A 20,162-nucleotide genomic window follows, 5' to 3' on the forward strand; every position below is an offset into this window, starting at 1 on the left:
CCGTACTCTGATTATTTTTCAGGTGCTTCACTGTTCGCATAGAAACAAGCAGGCTTTGTTTGGCACCACCGCAGCAGCAACGTCGGAATTTCTCGCGAAAACGGCTAATTTATTTCCTGGCCGGCACGGTTGCGTGTAGATTCCGCTGCTCTAAACGATGCAGGAGATGAAGTGCATGTGGCCGGGTATCACGCGCATAGATCCCCGACACACCTCATTCAACATCTATAGTGTAGCTATATCGCGCATGTCGTGCATAAAATCTACGCCCAGCGTCTTTCTGTGCATCAAAAGAGCGGTCTATTCAATGCCATTCCAGAGTGCGCATGATTGAACTCATCTCGAGCGCACGTAGTACCCGATCGATCGCCTAGCCCATAGCTATGCCTAGCCACACGTGCGCTGGCTGCATATTTGGCACACTCCATTAACTACACAAATACTCGCACAAGACGTTGACCCGTAGATGAGAATGCACATAAGATACAATCCCGACAAGCAAACTCTCGTATGAAAAAAAAAGAAAGATGCATACTCACGCACACGTTGACTTCGGTCTCTTCGGTTACAGGTGGCAAGCAAGGCTGTCGTCGATGGCGATGGCGCAAATTCCGGGGCGATAGGAGAGAGGATTTGGAGGAACCGACGCTCTTTTATAGTCCCGAAATTCCTTAAGCATCACTGTGCGCCACCTCTCAAATCACCAGTGCAAAAGTACATTGTTATTTCATGAATTACGGCACATGATACGCAATAAAAACAAGCGTACCGGGAAGCGCGTTCAAGTTGCGCGGGTCGCACCAGAATCACTGAATGACAAAAACGAAAAAATAAATTGTATATTAATGTTTGTATTAATCCGATCCGCAATCCAGCTTTCTATGGCTGTAGAGTGTACTAGTGGCAGGTGGTGCAGGTGAATCGAACGCACTTTTGACACGTTCGATTCACCTGCATTAACAGTTCATTAGTTTCAGCGGTGCAGCAATGGCGCCTTCTGAACACCCTATGTGAAACACACCGTTCGTTTCAAAATGTACAGGAAAGCTGCAGGGCTGGTTCGCGATTTTGCTGCACCCTTTCTACTGTCAATGCCGACTTGGTGCAGTCGTGAAGTTACAGTGTCCTTGAATGTACCTTATATACTAATACACTGCGGTACAGGTGCGAAGCAGCAGTGCAGCAGACGACACAGCACACATGCGCAAGCGCCGTTAAAACCCAGCTTACGGGTATCTGCCGGGTATCTGCAAGTGCGGGTATATTAACGTCTCTGAAGTCGATTACACCGGCAGTTCAAGACCTATTTAACGCACACCGTGCACATTAGTCGGACAAAACACAACGCCTGCACCGGGTCTGCACCTTGGCATTCGAGCGGGCCTTTAAAAAAAATCCGTTCGATTCGATTCGGCTCATGCTTTCGCTGGTCGGCTGCCCCTTGCTGTGACTGACTGTCCCACTGCTCTGCTGCTGTCCACGCTTTCGCCTCGCCGTCGTCTTGCGTTTTTCGGAACGGGCTACAGCGTTGCGGTTTCGGCATCTGACTCATCCCTCTCGCTCATCATGCCGTCCAAGTGGAGGAAATGTCGAGCCGTAAGAAAGGAATACAACAAGATAATGAATGAGCTAGGACTCGCGCCGCGTAATGCTGGGCCTTCCTCGTCCAACAACGAAGGTGCAAGCTTCACCTCTGCAGACAGTTCTCGCGTAGAGCGACTTTCGCCTCTGAAGCCGGGAACCAGCAGACAATCGCGAAGTTCACTTTCCACGGATGACGGTGGTGAGCCTCCGTTCAAACGGTTGAACGAGCGGTCGAGTAGCGAAGCCTTTGTCGACGACGTCTGCAGACAAGAAGCTCCTTGTGTCGACGAATTCCAATCGGAGAGTGCGGGTACGTCCTCATGTGAGCAAAGCGACTCTGATAGCAGCTCAAGTGACAAAGGAGGTCCCCAAGGAAGCGAATCGAGTGATGAGTCAGATGACTTTGTCGCTTCAGACAGCTGCACTGGGCCAGATGAGGGAATAGCCTTCACTTGTAGTCCAACGCTCACTCATGTACTTTCTGAACAACTGTCGGCAAGTGAAGAGTTTGCTGTAATTGCTTCCAAACATAATATGACGCATGCGTGCATTAACGATGTCCTCGATTTCTGCCGGCGAAGAGGCATCTCCGACCTTCCAAAAGATGCTAGGACAGTTTTGAAAACTGAGCGCAAAGCACAGGTGGAGCAAAATGGGTCATTCGTGCACTTTGGTCTTGCAGAAGGAATTCGTCAAGTGTTGCAGCCGGGGCAAGTAGTTCCAAGTGAACTGAAGCTACAGGGCAACATTGACGGAGTCCCTCTTTACAAAAGTAGCCAGCTCGCCTTTTGGCCCATTTTGTGCCGCATAACAAATGTGGAGGCATCACCGCCATTTGTTGTCAGTGTGTACTGTGGTGCAGGGAAGCCGCCATGTCTGCAGGATTATCTAGAGCCATTTTTGCAAGAGGTCTCCGACCTAATCTCTGAGGGGATAAGCATAGGAGATGTTCATGTTCGGGTGAGCATTGGAGCCATGGTTTGCGATGCTCCTGCAAGGAGCTATGTCAAATGTATTGTTGGCCACACTGGCTATTATGCGTGCGAGCGATGCAACCAAAAAGGGCAGCACCTTGAGAACAGGGTGACATTTCCCAGACTTCATGCAGCTGCACGGACGAATGCATCATTTCGATCTCAAGAGAACAAGCACCACCATTCTGGTGTTTCACCATTCCTTTCCCTTGACGTCGACATGATTGCATTCTTCCCATCTGAATACATGCATCTCGTTTGCCTGGGAGTCATGCGACGACTTTTAAGGAATTGGGTATGCCAAGGCCACAGTAACAGACTGAGCAGACTGTATCGCAATCAACTGAATGAAAGCCTGCGAGAGGCATCCAAGGCCTTTCCAACATGTTTCCAGCGGAAACCAAGGGGTACAGAAGAGCTTGATCGGTGGAAGGCAACAGAGTTTCGGACATTCCTCCTTTATGTGGGGCCTGTTGTCCTAAAGCCTCTTCTGCCTGCTTCTCAGTACAAGCATTTTGTAATGTTTCATGTGGCGGTCAGAATTTTAGCATCGCCTCAGCACTACCGTGAGTACAATGTTTTTGCCAAAGATTTGCTAAGGTATTTTGTTCAGGAGCTTAGTGAGCTATACGGGAAAAAACAGCTCGTGTACAATGTACACTCACTAATTCATCTTGCTGACCAGTGCCTAGACCATGGCCCTTTAGATGAGTTTAGTGCATTCCCTTTCGAAAGCTACCTTGGACGAATTAAAAAGTTGCTGCGATCTTCCAACAAGCCACTTTCGCAGCTAAGTAGGAGAATTTCTGAACTGAGGCACTCATCCAGGAACCAAGTCAAGCAGAAACTGCAACATGTGAAGCCTGGAGACTGCTTCCTGATTGACAGTACTCCTGTGGTGGTTCTGGAGATAATGGCAGACCACTTCAAGGGTGGGATTTTGCCAAATGCCAGGGACTTTTTCAAACTTCCACTGAAGTCGTCTCAGTTGAATATCTGGCGCTGCAATACGTTGAGTAACGAAAGAAAGGTCTGGCATCTTGATGACCTTCGGAACACAGCTCGGTGCCTGAGGCTAAACTACAAGCAAGGACATGTTGTTATTCCTCTTTTGCACTTTCACTGAAGCTGTCAGTGGCCGTTGGGCTTGTAGTGACCCAAACTGCCTTAGTCAGCCGTCCAACTGCCACATAGCATGCCGTTCAAACACTTACGGCAAGCATGCTGATAGCTGTACAACCAGGACACATTGCATGTCAATTCTCCAAGGTGCTACACCAGCTGTCATTCACGCTTCTGCTGTGTTTTCACCGCATCAGGCTCACACTGCCATGCCTCTTCAGAAGTCACTGCTCACACTGGGGCGCATCACAACCTCCATGACTTAGTTACCGAGTGGCGCAGCAGAGCGTCTGAGCCATCCAGTTCCCCTGCATCACGGATACCACCTGAGCCTGCACCTAGCTTTCTGAAACTTCAGTTGTGCCTTTGATATCTCCACTTTCTACGTGTTGAAGTGCACTTCATCTGGAACAAGTTGCAGCACGGAAGACTAAACGGCCCTCTTCAGGGCCACCCAAACTATATGACTGGCAGGGACGTGGTAACTCCCATCTCTGCCTTCGTACACCCTCTAGAAAATTAGCATGTGGTTACGTTTGTGTGTGTTTGAATAAAATATCATTGAATATCTTGGTAAGTGCTTCTGAAAGAAAAATTATACAGAACAGTTCTTTTCGAGAATACACAGAAGGAAAGAGCAAGAGAGTAAACAAACCATCTATTTAGTAATCACAAATAATGCCACTATGGATGAAGGGAAACAAAAACAAAACAAAAAAAACTTGGCAACATGAACAAGAAACCAGAGGGTTCCACATTTTCTGTGATCATGACTAACAGACCAAAATGACAAATGTAAAGTCATTGTTGCACTTCATTCCACAAGCAGTGAGTGCCTGTTAAGCTATGCTGTAGACAGGTTCTGCGTTCCAGTGATAAGTGCCCTGTTTGTGCTAGCTTAATATGTTCTCAAAACTGACGGGGATTAATTTCTGTAATTGGCATGTTTTAAATAGAGCTGCTTTGTTTTAGAAACGAAACCAGCATAAAATTCAGGAGGATAGAAACAAAAGAAGTGACAGAACAAGAGTTAGACTTGGAGATTTTAGTTTATCTTCACAATTCCCAACATGGCATTTTTGGCACACAAGAGTTCGGTAGCTCAAAAGGCTGATATAAGTGTGGGAAAGTTCGTGAAATTCACACTAGTGTCTTCGACACACTGAACCTAAGTTTAAATTGTAGGTAGCTCAGATAGTCAAGTTATAAACAATTACAAAGTTATAAAGACTTTTTTTTCAGGCGGGGGGAGGATACAAATGTACTTTCCAGGCGACAAAGTTGCAGTTGTTTTTTAATCTTTATTATTATTATTATTATTATTATTATTATTATTATTATTATTATTATTATTATTTGTAAAATGGGTTTGGGGCTTTCTAGGGTTATTCAAAGGATATATCGCAACTTAATGTTTTGCATGTGCGTGATCCCTGCAGCCACATCTCACCTTAACAAGGTTCATACATTATTCTAAATGTCTGCACTCGCCTAAACAAGGTTCAAATGTTATTCTAAATGTCTGCATTCTTTATCAGTGAGCAAAACAGATGTCATGCTCGCATGTCAGGAGCTGTTTTCTTAATTAGTACATTTCCAGAAGCTCACTTTCAAGAGTTGTGCATGCCTTTCCTATCTCATGTACATCATTAAAACTGGTGGTATAGCTGCATTAACAACAATGAAAGAATAAATGGCCACCTGTGTGCTCATGGGCAGCAAAGAGCAACGTTCATGCATTCTATCATTGATGTGCTGATCAATGGATGTGAACCCTGCCAAATGTAAAAGGGCTCTGCAAATTATTTCTGTGGCGTGTGAACTCTGTGGCATATTTGTCATGTAGCCGCCCTTGAATTGGTTTGCGATATGGCTACAGAAGCCATCAAGCTTGCTGTGTGCTGAAAACAGTCGATCACATTGGGCCCCTTCTCTTCTTTCTTGTGCAAAAATGCACAAATATGACATTATTTCGTTATTTATTCTTCTCTGTTGTGATCACCTTGGCGTGCATATTGCTGCCCATCTCATTTTTTTTGCACGGTCACTGTGCCACCACATCAGTGGCACTACTGAGATGCCCATCAGCTTCCAGGCAACAAATTCCTTGCTGACAGCTCTATTCATTTGAGTGAATGCAGCACTCTTTCAAGGCCTAATGCTTGAAAAATGAGCTGCAGTGAGGCGCAGTGATGTAGTTCTGCCTAGATTGCAACATATTTGGGCTAAGCCTGACAGTGACTGCACAATAGAGCAGGTTGGTCATCATTCAGCACCTTGCCTATCTAAGCCTCTCATCTTAACGGCAGCAGCCCTGGCTGCTTCCACACATGTGGAAAGATAGCATGAACACAGTATATACATCTGCATCTATACATGCAGCATGCACATCGTCACTGGAGCAGCCGTTTAGTGTGCGGCTAGCACAATGGAAGCACCACATTAATCCACACTCAATTTTACATTATCTCAAGCTGTGCCGTGGAAGATGAGACATGGCACGATTACTGTATCTGTGATGCCGCATGGCACGTCCTTATAGTAGTCATGCACATGTCATCTTCGACATGATGTCCCTTATGAATGAAGCATCAGCATAACCACTGCCTCGCACCATAGCATAGGGACACTAAAGAGCAATACTAAGTCATCTTAGACTGACTTACGTTGACTTTTACTGCAGAATATAAAGGCCAAATGGTTTTTTTTCTTTTTTAATGTCGTACTGGTGCATCAATGTGGTAGTATGAAAGATTTCAGTGTGTTCCCTCATATTCAAGATATTCATATTCATATTCAGGGGAAGTACTTAAAAGTTCCTAAGGTTATTCTTTCGCTTCTTTACAATGATGTCATTCTTGACCAGATAAACAAGTAGACCCGAGTAGGTCTTGTCAAAATTCAAGACATCACAGTGAGCCTGGTGCTAGAACTTCACCGCAGCACTACCACTTATCTTCCAATTTTGTTTCTTCTCGGACTTGCCAAGCTGCCTCTTATGTGAACAGTGGCCGTTTTGCTATTGCAGTGCAGAATTTACTAATACAGCCTAACTTGGTAGTCCCCTTTAGCACACCTATAATGTAAAGTGTAAAATTGCCGTTACAGTTGAGCCTTATCTGAGGTGAGTTAATGGTTATGAAAACAGATACCAGAACCATGAGAACTGCCCTGTGTGCATTGGGATGGTAGATAATGACTATTTGGTTAGAGTGAATGTACTAGCCACTTTGGCTTGGACTTCTCAGGTCTAGTTACATAATATATGATATACTATGTTAGTAGAATTACAAAAAGACAAGCTTCCTTGTGGGGGCACGTGGAAGCAATAAAAGAACAAAAATTGTGCGTATGCGTAATTGACTGCTTGAAGTTTGGCATCATTTCCTTTGCCTATATAGAGGGGCTGTATTGGAGACATGATAGCATTGTTTATTATAGAAACGAGCATGCAAACAAAGAAGACTGATAAAGAAGCAAGGAGAAGCGCTGACTCGCAATTGAGGTTTTTATAGATGCTGTGTATAGTGAGATATACAACAAACATAAAAACGACAACACACTACTAGCTTCAAAATAAAAAGCACAACCATTTATGCACTTAAGAACGTCTTTTTCATTCAATGAAATGGAAGGATAACTGCTGCGCATTTCATCAAATCTGGTGTGGTACATGTCTGTAATTTTCTGCGGGGTGAAGTTGCGTATTGCTGTGATGGATGATTCCCTAAACGAACATGTGGCTGCACTGTTGATAACTGACCCCTATGTGGTTGTTCGTTGGCTTTATTTTATGCTCCTGCAATGTTACATCAATGCAACTTCGTGTTTCTCCTGTATTAGTGGGCCCATATTACAAATTTTGCCTCTAGCTCTTCAAGTGGCTGCAGATATGCGTTGCAACACTGCATTTTTTCTTAATGGAGCATTAGTTATTTACAGCAGGGCAAGATTTTTAAACTAATTTTTTTATTGCATGACAGAATTACGACTTGGAACTTGCACTGCACCACCACATTCAGTACGGGATATGGCATGTGCCTGTGGTGCTATGGTAGCTGTCTCCATTTTCTTTTATACCCCATGCATATGCTCCCTGCCAGTTTGAGCTTTCATGGAAAATCACTTTCTGGAAAGTTTATTTGCCAGAATAAGATTTTTATCATTAGTGTTTTACCTGCTGAAAGCCTCATCGCATCATGAATAACTCGAACATAAAAAGAAGGGCCTAAGGCCAGCTGGAAATACTCATTCGTTAAACAATATAAACATCACGTGCTACCTATATTAAATAATTGAAAATAGGATGTTTATATCGTAACAAACAAGTACACTAAGGACAGCATAGGGTAAATTACATGTACGTATTAATTGAAGCAGGAAGTGATAAATTAATGGAAATGAAAGTGGATGAAAAAACTACTGGCCGCAGGTGAGGCACGAAGCCACGTCTTCACATTACGCGTGCAATGCTCTTAGCATTTCAGCTACCGCAGCACCGTTTTCCCATCCGCTTTCTGGGGTACTAAGGTTTTATCTACTGGAACTAAAGCTGGGAGTGTTAGCCAGCGCACCTCAGGGCCTTGACGGCAGATGTGGAACATCCTTTTTTTCTCGCAAACCTCACATTGTGTGATGTGTACCTACGTATCAAAGCTTGGTGATGCAAATAAAATGCATTGAAGTGATTAATGTATAAGCATGCCATCGGTCGCTCTGCTGAAGAAATAAGTAATGCATGTGCCAAAACAGAGAGACTGGACATGTATATGAATAAAAATGACATCTTCAAGGTTTAGCCAGAAAAGGAAATGGTGTACAAAAATAAACAATTGTGAGTCTGCAACTTATTTCACCTGTCCCTATATCTTCCAATTACATATCTTGTGTTTATAAGTGCTGCTAGTAGCGTGCATTGCCATGAAGTGTCGTCAACTAGCCTGGCTTATGCATTTCTACTTTACTGGTTCCAAAATGCTGCAGTCTCATGGTTATGAAAACAGACACCAGAACCATGAGAATTTTCCAGTGTGCATTGGCATGGGAGATAATGATGATTTGGTTAGAGTGAATGCAATGGCCACTTGGGCTTACACTTCTTAGGTCTAGTTACAATCACTACCACAAAGTGTATGTTAATTGCAAGCACCTACTGCACGTCCTTCAAGCAACTAGTAGCAGGATTCTCACACATAACTGCTACACTGTAAACAGTTTAGAATGTATGCATAAGTAAGAACAGCTGATGGTTTGGTGTGGTAATTAACATGATGAAACAGCACTGAAGATGAACACAAAAGAAGAAACAGATAATGCTGTGAGCTTTGGAGACTGTTGCACAGAAACAACATATCAGACAAGCAGGCACAACCATGCCGACACCTTTTGCAAGGCTAACATCGTCTTTGTATACTAATAAAACACTGACTCACACTAACACTCGCTCGCTCATGCAGCATTGCACAATCTGCCATCTAGCTCACCGTATCCACAGCAAAGTTAATTTCAAAATGTTTTATCACTACCACAAAGTGTATGTTAATTGCAAACACCTACTGCACTTCCTTCAAGCAACTGGTAGCAGGATTCTCACACATAACTTCTACACTGTAAACAGTTTAGAATGTATACATAAGTAGGAACAGCTGATGGTTTGGTGTGGTAATTAACATGATGAAACAGTACTGAAGACGAACACTAAAGAAGAAACAGATAATGCAGTGACTATAAACTAAAGTTTATTAGAAATGTGTGTGCCGTTTCATCATGTTACCACACAAACTTTCCAGTTGTCATTAGTTTTGCAGATTTTAAGCTGCTTGCAGTGCTAAAGTTGAATGCCACACGAAGAAACAACAAGCTTTTTAAGAAACTGTAGCTCACATAAAAGGGCATTTAGAAACCTAGTTGGTGCATATGAAACATGATTTTAAAAACCTTTGCCCCCCCCCCCCCAAAAAAAAAGCAGACATGGCACGAAAGAAAGAGTAGACAATGGACAAGCGCTTTGAGGGTTCAGAGTTGTGACTACGTCATATGTGTTAGATGGTGCAACATTTAGGAAAAAGGCCTTCTGATATATAATTGCCATGGAAGTTTACATTGATTTTCGGTATGGATAACACTGAAAATACTACTCGATCCTACCAGCAGTGGCCACAATGCAATGAACGTGGGCAAAATGCAAAATAATGCTTGTGTATAATGCACTTTGGCTTCATGTTGGACTTCCAGGAGGGCGAAATGAATCCAGTTTCTTCCACCACACCATTATAACAGCTACATACGCACTTGTTGCTTAGGGACATCAAACCCCATGAATGAAATCTTTTTATACAAAGCATTTGGTCACTTGTATGAGCTGTTATTATTGTGCACAGTGTAATGGATGACTGTGGCATTTTTAATGATATTCAAAAGTCTGTGATGACACATGAGTATGTGTATGTTTCGTGTTATATGTTTTGTTGCCATAGAAGCTTCTAACATGTTTTAATCCAGGCACTTTAGCCTCACCCTCACTTCACCAATGCTGCTATATAGTCGCCTGTTACTTTGACTAGTTAACTTTTGTTGAATGCACGGAGAGAACCATGACCACGAATATGTAAGCAAATTTGCAATAAATATGGTAAATAGCCGCCTTTAGAAAAATAATTGTCTCTCACTTGTGTGGATGCACAAGATCAAAAACCTCAGTTCCTTAACCATCCTGAGTTGTGTATAACGTAAGTGCTAAATTGCTATATGACAAGATAAACTAAAACAAATTAATAAAGTTATAGTAGAGTGAGTACATCGCTTCAACTCAAGGGTGGGTCCAAGGCAGCTTCACGGGGAGGGAGACGAAAATTATCAAAGACAGGGGGCGGCCTATACTGCAAGCTCACCCTCCGCTGAGAACAAAATAACTTATTAGTCACGGCTAGGTTGCGTGTGCCGCCGCCCGATTTAAAGGGTGCAGCCTTATCCACCCATCCATCCACACTTTTGTGAGCATGTCTCGGAAGTCCCCGATCGCGGGATCGAATCCCTGCCACGGCGGCCCATTTTGATGGGGGCAAAATGCTAAAACACCCGTGCACGTTAAAGAACCCCAGGTGGTCCAAATTACCGGAGTCCCTCATAATCGGCGTGCCTCATAATCAGATCGTGGTTTTGGCACGTAAAACCCCATAATTGAAGTCCCCGAGAAATGCTAGCACTTCAGCGGCATTCCTCCTAATCACCGCAGATTAATTGGGGTGAAAACGCATGGAATTACAAACGTTAAACGCGCATTAATAAGCAACTTAAAAAAAGAAAAGAAAAAAAAGAGTTAGGATTCGAACACGCGTCTTGTCGAGAATGGTGATAAGGTAACCGCACCCCACGCACTCGACCACAAACACGAATTAGCCGATGGGTGTATTTTACGTTGTAATATATATATATATATATATATATATATATATATATATTCTTTTTTCATCGGTTTACTTGGGTTTACAGAATCAGTCACGCTTAAACGTCTCTTTAAGGTTCTATTAGATAAGAAAGACATCACATCGACATGCCGTCGACACCAATGATCGAGTCGAGTGCCTTTTCTGCCGACGGCGCCAAGAAAAGGACTTTGCTATTCCTGCACGTCAGGTCATCGGCTGTCGTGCGAAAACTTCGAAGCATATATCATTCTAGCGAACATTGAAAGGTCTCACTGTTTTGTTTGCTTCTGCCCAAAGCGACGCGAAACAAATTTTGAGTGCTTATGTACACGCTTCAAGCACTCGGCAACCGCCCTTACATGCAGACACTTGCGATTACTGTACTACGTAATCCTCTGACCGTAATGCAAGCATACGTTCCTTGTAATTAATTTTTACCATAAGGTCATTCACAAACTATTGCTTAATTATCATGTGTGGAGCACACTTAAGCGGCAGGCGCCAGTATATACCCGTGCCCTGCTGTGAACAACCCGCGGTCTGTCACAGCAAGTCGATCAGCCCGTTCCCCGTGACAGATAAGCATATAAGCGAAGCTGTTATTAAATCTGAACGAAAGTATAGTATCGTCAAGCGAATTCTAATTAATTAACCAACGTGGTATCCGCTCTGTTGAAGGGGTCACAGCTTGCAAACGTATTTCTGGTTCCTGCGCAGTGTGCCTGTGATCAGTGCATTAGTCTTTCAAACATGCTATTTAACCTTAGCAAGTCGTACCAGAAAGTATTAAAAATTGATGAGGCGCAAATTGGCTTATTACGGACCAATGTAGCCCAGAGAAAGCCAACTTAGTAACCCATGTTGGCAAGTCCACATGAAAGTTGGTCCAATAATTCCCGCCTTGTTGAATGGACGAGCTAATATTGTTTACTGAATGTGTAATGCGGGCCAGCGTTGGAGCTCTATCAGGATGGTACAGCCTATATGCGCGCCACACTGTTAATCTTAGGCCATCATTCGGCCAGGAATTAGAATGGCCCAGCCCATATTGGAACCACGCGGTTATCCTTAGGCCATCACTCGGCCAGGAAGTGCCAATACGTATCCAACGTTGGTCCGAGCTGACGTGCCGCCTGGGGTTGTGTTGATGAGACAATGGTCGGTACCGAGGGTTTCCTCAGTATTGACCCAGTCGGCGAACTAAATGTTGCGTGTGAAGGTCAAATCCGGACAGGTGTCCCTGCTCACGGGGTTGCCAATCCGAGTTGGGTGGACAGGGTTAGTGTGAAGAGTGAGGCCCAGCGTGGACGTAAGCTCCGCCAACTTGCGGCCACGCTTCTCTTCACGGCGGTACCCCCAGATCCGACTGGGGGCGTTGAAGTCGCCCACAATCAGGAGGGGGTCCCGGCCCACAACTCTCAGCGCACGACTGAAGAGGTCCGCGAATGAGACGTTTTGGAGTTTTGGAGAGCAGTATACGTTGAGGATGTGAATGGATGGGTCCTGTTTGCGGAGCGGGAGGAGAGTCACCATTACGTAGGAATAGTCGGTTTGGTGGTCAAGATCGACCTTGTTAGCTGTGTAATTTCGATGAACGCAGAGACAAGACGAGGGGTCCTGCTGGAACGTCGAATACTTCGTAAGGGTGGCGCCCTTCCCTGGCTCTTGGAGGGCAACCACCGCGGGCAGATGCTCGAAGGTTGAGAGGAAAAGTCGGAGGTCCGCTCTATTGGTGCGAGAGCGGAGGCCCCGACAGTTCCACTGGGTTATGATGATGGGGGACGCCGATTTGGAGAGGGCAGAACGCCTAACTTTAGGGGTCCCGCCATGGTTAGGTTGGGCGTTAAGAGTGAGTGGAGCTGCCCCAGAGCCAGTAGGCCGGACCAGAGTTTTGGCATCTAGGCCTGCCAGGGTGCAGTCTTCGTCATCGTCAATGTCTACAATGCGACGCGAAAATTTGGAGGGGTGGCCGGATACGTCCCTAAGGGGACCCGCTTTGCGCAGCGTGCGGAGTTGCGCAGCGACAGCTTGATTAACTTTACTCGTGATCAGCTCATCAATTTTTGCGAGAATCTGGGCCATCGCGGTGCTGATCAGGAGCTCCATTTTTGCGCTGAGGTGCGCCTCCATAGTCTCAAAACAATCATGGCCGGACGGCTTCGGCAGCGTAATCTCACTATCCATGGACTCCGCATTGAGGTGGAGGGGGAGGTAGGAGCAGATGGTGGGTTGGAGAGTTGAGCCTCAAGGCTCGCAATTTTAGCGCGGAGAGGCTCCGTGTGCTTACGGATCTCCTCTGCAATTAGAGTAGGAGAGGGAGGGGGATTGGAAAGGGGAGGCTGCCCCACCGGGACCGCTCACCTGTTTGCCATATTTCACTGCGTTCGCCCGTTGCCATATTTCACTGCGATCCTTTCGCTGTTGTTGCTGCTGGCCGCGGTTCCCCTTGGCATCGTGTGGTGGCTGCTCCTGCGCCGCTTGGCCCTTGACGTCACCTCCACGTGGTGGCGTCTGCTGCGTTGTGACGTCGACGTGGCGTGATCCACCGTGCGAGAACGCCGCATGATGACGAGTCTTCTTCCACGACTTAGGGAGGCCGCTCTGCTGAGGGGTGGTCATCTTGGGTTGTCTGTATTTGGCTGTACATTCGCGCGAGTTGGTGACGTGGCTTCCTCCACAGACCGCGCACTTTGGGTTGCACTCGCGAGGGGTCCGCACCCCCTCCACTAGCTCCGCCTGCTGTCCACACAGGCCGCACTTTGCATTGGCTGGGTTGGGACACGAATCAGCCCGGTGTCCAACGGTGCCACACAGTCCGCAGGCCGGAATGGTACTTTAATAGGGTTTAACGAAGGTGATTTCCGAGTTGTAATGAATGTAGCGAGGCATGACTCTGCCAGAAAAGGTGAGTCGTGCCTTGTTCGATGTGCCGAATTTTCGTATGTCCAAGAGTTCGCCTGCGCGCCACTGCAGAGCCTGGCGTAAGGTGTCGGTCGTCTCGTGGTTGGCGACCGTGACCACGCCGTAGCAGACATCCTCGCCATGTTGCTTCAGGTGGCCGTGCACGGCCATCTTGCCTTTGTAAGTTTGTAGCTCGAAGTCGCCGAGCAGCTGGTCCGCCGTTTGGGCCTCCCGCGTGCTAGCGATGATGAGGTTCTGCTCCGGCGCGAGAAGCAGGTTGAGCGTCGCCGCCTTTTGTACTCCGACGAGAGTGGCGAAGGCGGCGCCTAGCGCGCCACGTTGAAAGACGTCTCGTAGCGCCACTGGCTCACGAGGCTTGATGATGACGACAAAGTCTTCTGGGTGTGGTCGAGGCAGAGGCTTAGGCTTCCACGTCGTTGTAGGCTTGCTGCGCTTCGCGCCGGATCCTTGTGCCGCACGCGTGGCGGATCCTGTCTGAGTTGAAGGTGCCTTGCCGGCGGGCGGGGCCGATGTAGCCATTTTCATAGCTTTGCGCTGGGAGTGGCGCTCAACCATGCGAAAGAGTTCTTCGTTGCGGATGGGGTCCGCAGCCACAGATTTCTCTCCCTCGGGGACTCGGATCGTCGCCCACGCCATGGCGTCGGGATCGTAACCGCGTTGAGCAGAGAGATCCGTCATCTTGCAAGACCGGTCCGTTCTCACCCGCGCGCCGACGTAGCCGTTAGGCTCAGCGTCGGCAACGCGAGGCTGGAACGGAAAATCGCTCTAAGTTTGCCAAAAATGGGCCCACCTGGATGAGATTGGTGTCCTCGGGTGCCGGGCAGCTTTAGGAGTCCGATGGAAGCAAAATTGATGGGGTTGCACGAAATTGACCGTGGATTTCGTCAGTAATTGACTGGAGCCGATGCACCACACCACGCAAGAGGCAAACGCCAACCGCGTTCCCTCTTGTTGTCGCTGCGTCAGAGCAGAAACACCTAGCTGCGGTCGACGAGCTTGCTGGTTGGCTCATGGCGATCACCACGCCCACATCACTGGCTGCCGTGCGACCCCAACTGGCTCAGGACGAACTTCAGCAAATGCGTGAAGATATTTCTCGACTCACCGAGACGTTATCAGCTTTGCGCACAAGCAGGAAAGCACAAACTTTAAGCGAGCCAAACACGTCGCTATCACAACCACATCGGGAGAATATATGCTGGTATCATCGGCAGTTCGAAAATGCTGCGCGTAACTGCGTTCCACCCTGAGCGCGCTCGGGAAACGACCGCGGCAAGCACTGAGGGTGACCAGTGCTTCTACGTGGCCTTCAAGTCGTGCCTCGGTATTTTTTGTAACCGCCGCAACAACGGGGCTCGTTTCTTAGTCGAGAGAGGCGCCGAAGTGAGCGTGATACCCGCGTCACAAGCCGAAAGGAAGAACCACGGACCCCGCACTCTGGTTTATTCAAGTGGAAGCGCAGTTCGCAGCACGACGCATCACAGCAGACCTTACCAATACCACTACGTGATAAGCAGTCACCCGCCGCTCATAACCAGTGAAATATCGTCACTCCAAGACGACAATAACACGGTGATAGGAACATACGGACATCGTTCGCTCACGCTGAACTTCGGCTTCAACAGAACCTTCAAATGAGTGTTCATAGCCGCTGATGTCAAGTTTGCCATAATAGGCACTGACTTTCTGCGTTCGGAACGGACGGTTTTAGGATCCTGTATGTCGTGCAGTGGTACAAGGCAAGCCGTGTTGGCGTCCTCCTCTCAGCCTGACATTACTCCGTCCGTCCGGAGAATCGCGCTTCACCACCATAGTACAAGAGTTCCCAGAGCTGACGCGACAGCAATGCAGGTATGCGCCACACGTCCGTTTCTGCTTGACTACAACGCCACCGAAACTTGTGAGCCAATACACGCTTCACTTGGAAAAAAGAAGCACTCAGTATTAATTTTTAACACAGAGGTACGCCAATATTCAGCGGAATTTAAGTGGCACCAGTGCAGGGCTAGCGCGAGCCCAATGCCAGCCGCAAGTTAAGCTTCATATAAAAATAAAGGAAGCACATGTTTAATTGTGGTTGTCTTGCTGTCTGTGCGGATTGAAGGCCATTTTCGAAAAAGACCACAGCCCAAAGCCAGCATTGTCAGTTCAATTGCATTTTCAGAGGGGTCACCTTCTTGCAACAACCCGCTGACTTTGGAGACAGTAGAGAAAGTATGGTGAGCTGTTTCAAAAGGCGCTTGAACCTATCCTATTTAAACTTAAAAAGATAAGGTTGAATTCTAGATTTTAGTATGAGCTTGGTGGGTCAAGGGAAAAGGCTTGCACTTGCATGTGGGGCAGCGCGGTGTTGCTTCGTTTGTTTCGGTGTTTGTTCTTCAGGAAGGGAGGCGTAGGAGTTCGCCTTATGAAGGTGACCGCCAGTTTTCAACAAGCTACCGCTGTATTCCTCATGGGCAGAGAATTGTGTTGAACGGCCATTCAGGACTTCCTCGCCGCGGAGGAGCTGTTACATTCGGCCAGCGAAGCGCCTGCTGCAACGGCTTCATACAAGAAATGACCCGCCGTCAAGCACTCATTCCAAATCTTCTTTTGCTAAATGGCAGTGATTGCTAACCTAACGAAGTAGTATTCCACACCACTGAGCTTCAAGCAAACTGTGCACATGTGCAAGAAAAATGCGGGCATGTGGTTTATCGGGCTCACGTCCCCCTAAGTGCGCATGCCGTTCGACGAGTGGTGAGTCACACGTAATGTGCCACACGTTATTTATTTCTTAGCTTCCTTCCTTCTACCCGCACATCCAATACGGGTATGCGCCTCACGTGATTTTATTATCGTTAGTCGTGACGTAAGTGAGGAGCATGAGATGTTTTTGATGTTATGATCAATCAGTCATGTTACTCATCAATTTTGACACCTGTGCTAATTAAAAACTGGCGGGACACTGCCACACACATGGAGCCAAACCACCACGCAAATGGTACCGAAATGCTGATGATAGTTTTTTGTACACGCGGACACGAACCTGGGGGCACTAGCCATTAACAGCTTCGCTGTAAAAAAACTCACTTTTCACTGGGGGGGGGGATGCAAGTAGGCTTCAAAGCGGCAGGGCGCGTTTGTTAATAGGATTCCTGAAACTACTAGAGCTTCGTGCTCATTCTGCTGTCGTAGCTACCGCAAGACCAATCATGACCCGGTTCGTATTTTTCGCTTTCTTGCGTAATGTCTGCCAAGATGTAGAATAAACTCAGTTAAGTATTGCATAATCGACTGTCAACATCCCTTCGGCACACTTGAACATCACTGCCCGGAGAGCGTGGGAGCGCGGCCGCTGGATAAAAACAAAAACCTTGTTTTTATCCAGCGGCCGGGGTTGGAGGTTCCGGACACAGACCACCCAGAGAGAGCTGCAGGGCGTCCAAGTGGAAACCTTCCCACCTCTCTCGAAAGGCAATAGAACCTAAACGTTCGAAAAATATCTGGAAACAAAACGCTTGGATCATCAGGGAAGTAGTACTTCCCCCCAAAAAACTGAAGTGCATCATCCTTTATCAGCTGAATCTTCCTTTAAAAACCAGAAACAATAGTGTCCTTTGGATACCGATATGAAATAACTGAGCAGGAATAGACAAATTCACAAAGAGACAAATAGAATAATTTTGTGCTCTGAAAGTAAACAACAAAGCGGGCAACAAAGAACATGTAGCAGCACCAACGAGTCAGCGCATTAAGTGATGAGACAGCGCTACTGCCGACGCAGTCCGCGTTTCCCCGCGTTCACGCCGAACGCGCGCATTGCCCGTGGCTACAGCCAGCACCTCGGACGGCGGCTCGGCAAGTTTCGACCGTAGAAGAGGAGTTGGGTTTACTCGGCGAGTAGAGACTGCAGTCGCTGCCTTTTTTCGCCTCGCAACCAGTGGTGTGCGAATAGTGAATTTTATAACCGAATCGAATACGAATACAAATCGAATACTATTCAAATAGTTTTCGAATACTAAGGCAACCATTTTCAATACAGCGCTATATTTCCACAACATTTCATTTGAAACAAATATTAACATACTCTAAGACAGGAACATTACCATTACTTTTAACTGACAAAAGTAGCACGAATATGTAAACTGAAGTAAGCTTGTATACAGCAGCGACTAGAGCGTTCCAAATATTTTGTAAATGTAGGTTGAAATGCAGGAATGACTATAGTATTGAAGGTGGTGTTTTGTGACCACCTTTTAAATAAAACTGAGACATAAAAATCAAACACTGTTGAACCGAACAGTACACGTACAGCTAAATTGTAATGAAACAAATAAAACAGCTATCACAGCATGGAGCTTAGCACCAAAAGCAGTTAAACATAATTGTTGAATACTGTATATGAAAGAATAATTTACACAAACACAACACTTGCATCTGCTGTCTGCTATATCTTGCTGGCTTCCATTTCAGCCTATATGTAATCATTCTACATCCCTGGCAGAGGTCAGAATATTTGCTTCAAAACCTTCATTTGAGCACCAGGAATTAGTTTCGCCAACTCTTGCCATGGTAGTCATTTTCACCACGATTGTTAGTCCATAGCCTCCTATATTTTTTCATGCCCGCCGAGTGGCGAGTGGAGCAAGGCGCTCTGCCCGTACCTTCTAGTTCATGGGGTCGCCACTACGCCGCGCTGCCACCCCATACCCAGTCCCAGAGCAGACGACGCGACTACGCTGTTGCGCGCGTGCTTGTGGAGAGAAACTTGCGCTCGTATTAGAGATGGAGCTGTGAAATAAATGCCCAGTTTGCACTGGTGTTTGTTCATGATATACAGGGGTGATGGGATGAACGGCAAACAGTGCGGCGCGATGTTTTCATCCTGCTGTGACCCTGGTGGGAATAAAAAGAAGCTAGAATAGTTTTATTCTAGTGGCTTCTAGTTATCATGCAGGCTACAACCACTCGAAAAGAAATGCGAAATATCAGAGAATGTAGGTGCCACACAGTTCGCGTTTCTTTCCATCCCCGCAGTACATTGAAAGCAAGCAGCACGAGACATATTGTGAAAACTGGACCTTTCATTTAGGCCCCCAGCTGTGAGATCAAGCTCACAGTTTCAGGGTCTTTCGTGACAGTGGCTTTATTGCGAACACTTTGGCGACATCTTGTTTGTCTGTCGCTTTCAGAGCGAAATTGGTGAATATTGGGCGAAAGAACTTCGTAAGCAACAATTTGAGCAAATTATCTTGGTGGCCTGGCTTCGAACACATCAAAGCTTTGTCTCGCGGAGGATTTCGGTAGCATTGTTCACAGCCTCCTTTAAAGGGAAGAAGACATACGCCTTCTTCTTGCTAGAAGAACTTTACGAACTTCTGTAGTGCGTCGAGAACATCTAGAAGTTCTGCGGACGGGTAAAGAAATACACCGCGGTCTTGGTGTTTAATGAGCGAGTCCGATGGTGTCGAGGCGTTTGGCTTTGTTAAGAGCGCGAAGCACTCCTCACATTCGAAGTTTTCTCGTACGGCTCTTGCGAGGTAGCCACCAACCATAGCCAATGCGGCCACATCTGGAGTGGGAAGTAGAGGCTTATCTCGGTTTAGTCGCTCTATGAGCTCTCTACGTGCATCTGCAGGGAATTCCTCGCTGGTTTGCGCCCTTGTGTTTTTCTGTTGCGGCAGCGTTGACAAGCAATCACTCTCTTCTGCTGCCATTATGTTGCTTGTACTCTACGCCGATGCGATACCGGTCTTGAGGGTTTTCTCAATGCCTGTGAGCACGGCACGGACATCCGTTTGGTCATTTGATCCTGCTGATTTCCTCAGCCAGCCAACGAACGACTCGATTGGGTCCGATGACATTTTCCTCGTCAAAACGAAGTGAAAAGACATCTCTTCAAGAAGATATCTAATGCACTCAACGTTCGAACGAGTTGTGATCACAACACCCTCATAAGTCTCTTTGGTTAGGAAGTTCTTTGCCAGGCACTGACTTTTGAGATCGTCCAGGTAGTCGAGGAAGCTTGTCTCCAGCCAGATTAGCCGTTCATCGCCTGCAGATTCAAACCGCTTGCAGTCTGCATTCTTCTGATGTATGTGCTGGGTACAATTACTCACGTCCATGAGCACGAGCCAGCGGTGCACGGTGT

General features: G+C 46.7%; 1 protein-coding gene across 1 annotated transcript; it reads left to right on the plus strand.

The window, feature by feature from the left end:
- Positions 1 to 292: 292 nt before the first annotated feature.
- On the plus strand, positions 293 to 4,863 carry LOC125942963 (uncharacterized). Its single transcript, XM_049661256.1, has one exon. It carries the CDS (start codon positions 1,567 to 1,569, stop codon positions 3,682 to 3,684), a length of 2,118 nt encoding a protein of 705 aa, XP_049517213.1. The 5' UTR covers positions 293 to 1,566; the 3' UTR covers positions 3,685 to 4,863.
- Positions 4,864 to 20,162: the final 15,299 nt, after the last annotated feature.

This window comes from Dermacentor silvarum, chromosome 2 (assembly GCF_013339745.2).
Source record: "Dermacentor silvarum isolate Dsil-2018 chromosome 2, BIME_Dsil_1.4, whole genome shotgun sequence".
NCBI classification, from domain to species: domain Eukaryota; kingdom Metazoa; phylum Arthropoda; class Arachnida; order Ixodida; family Ixodidae; genus Dermacentor; species Dermacentor silvarum.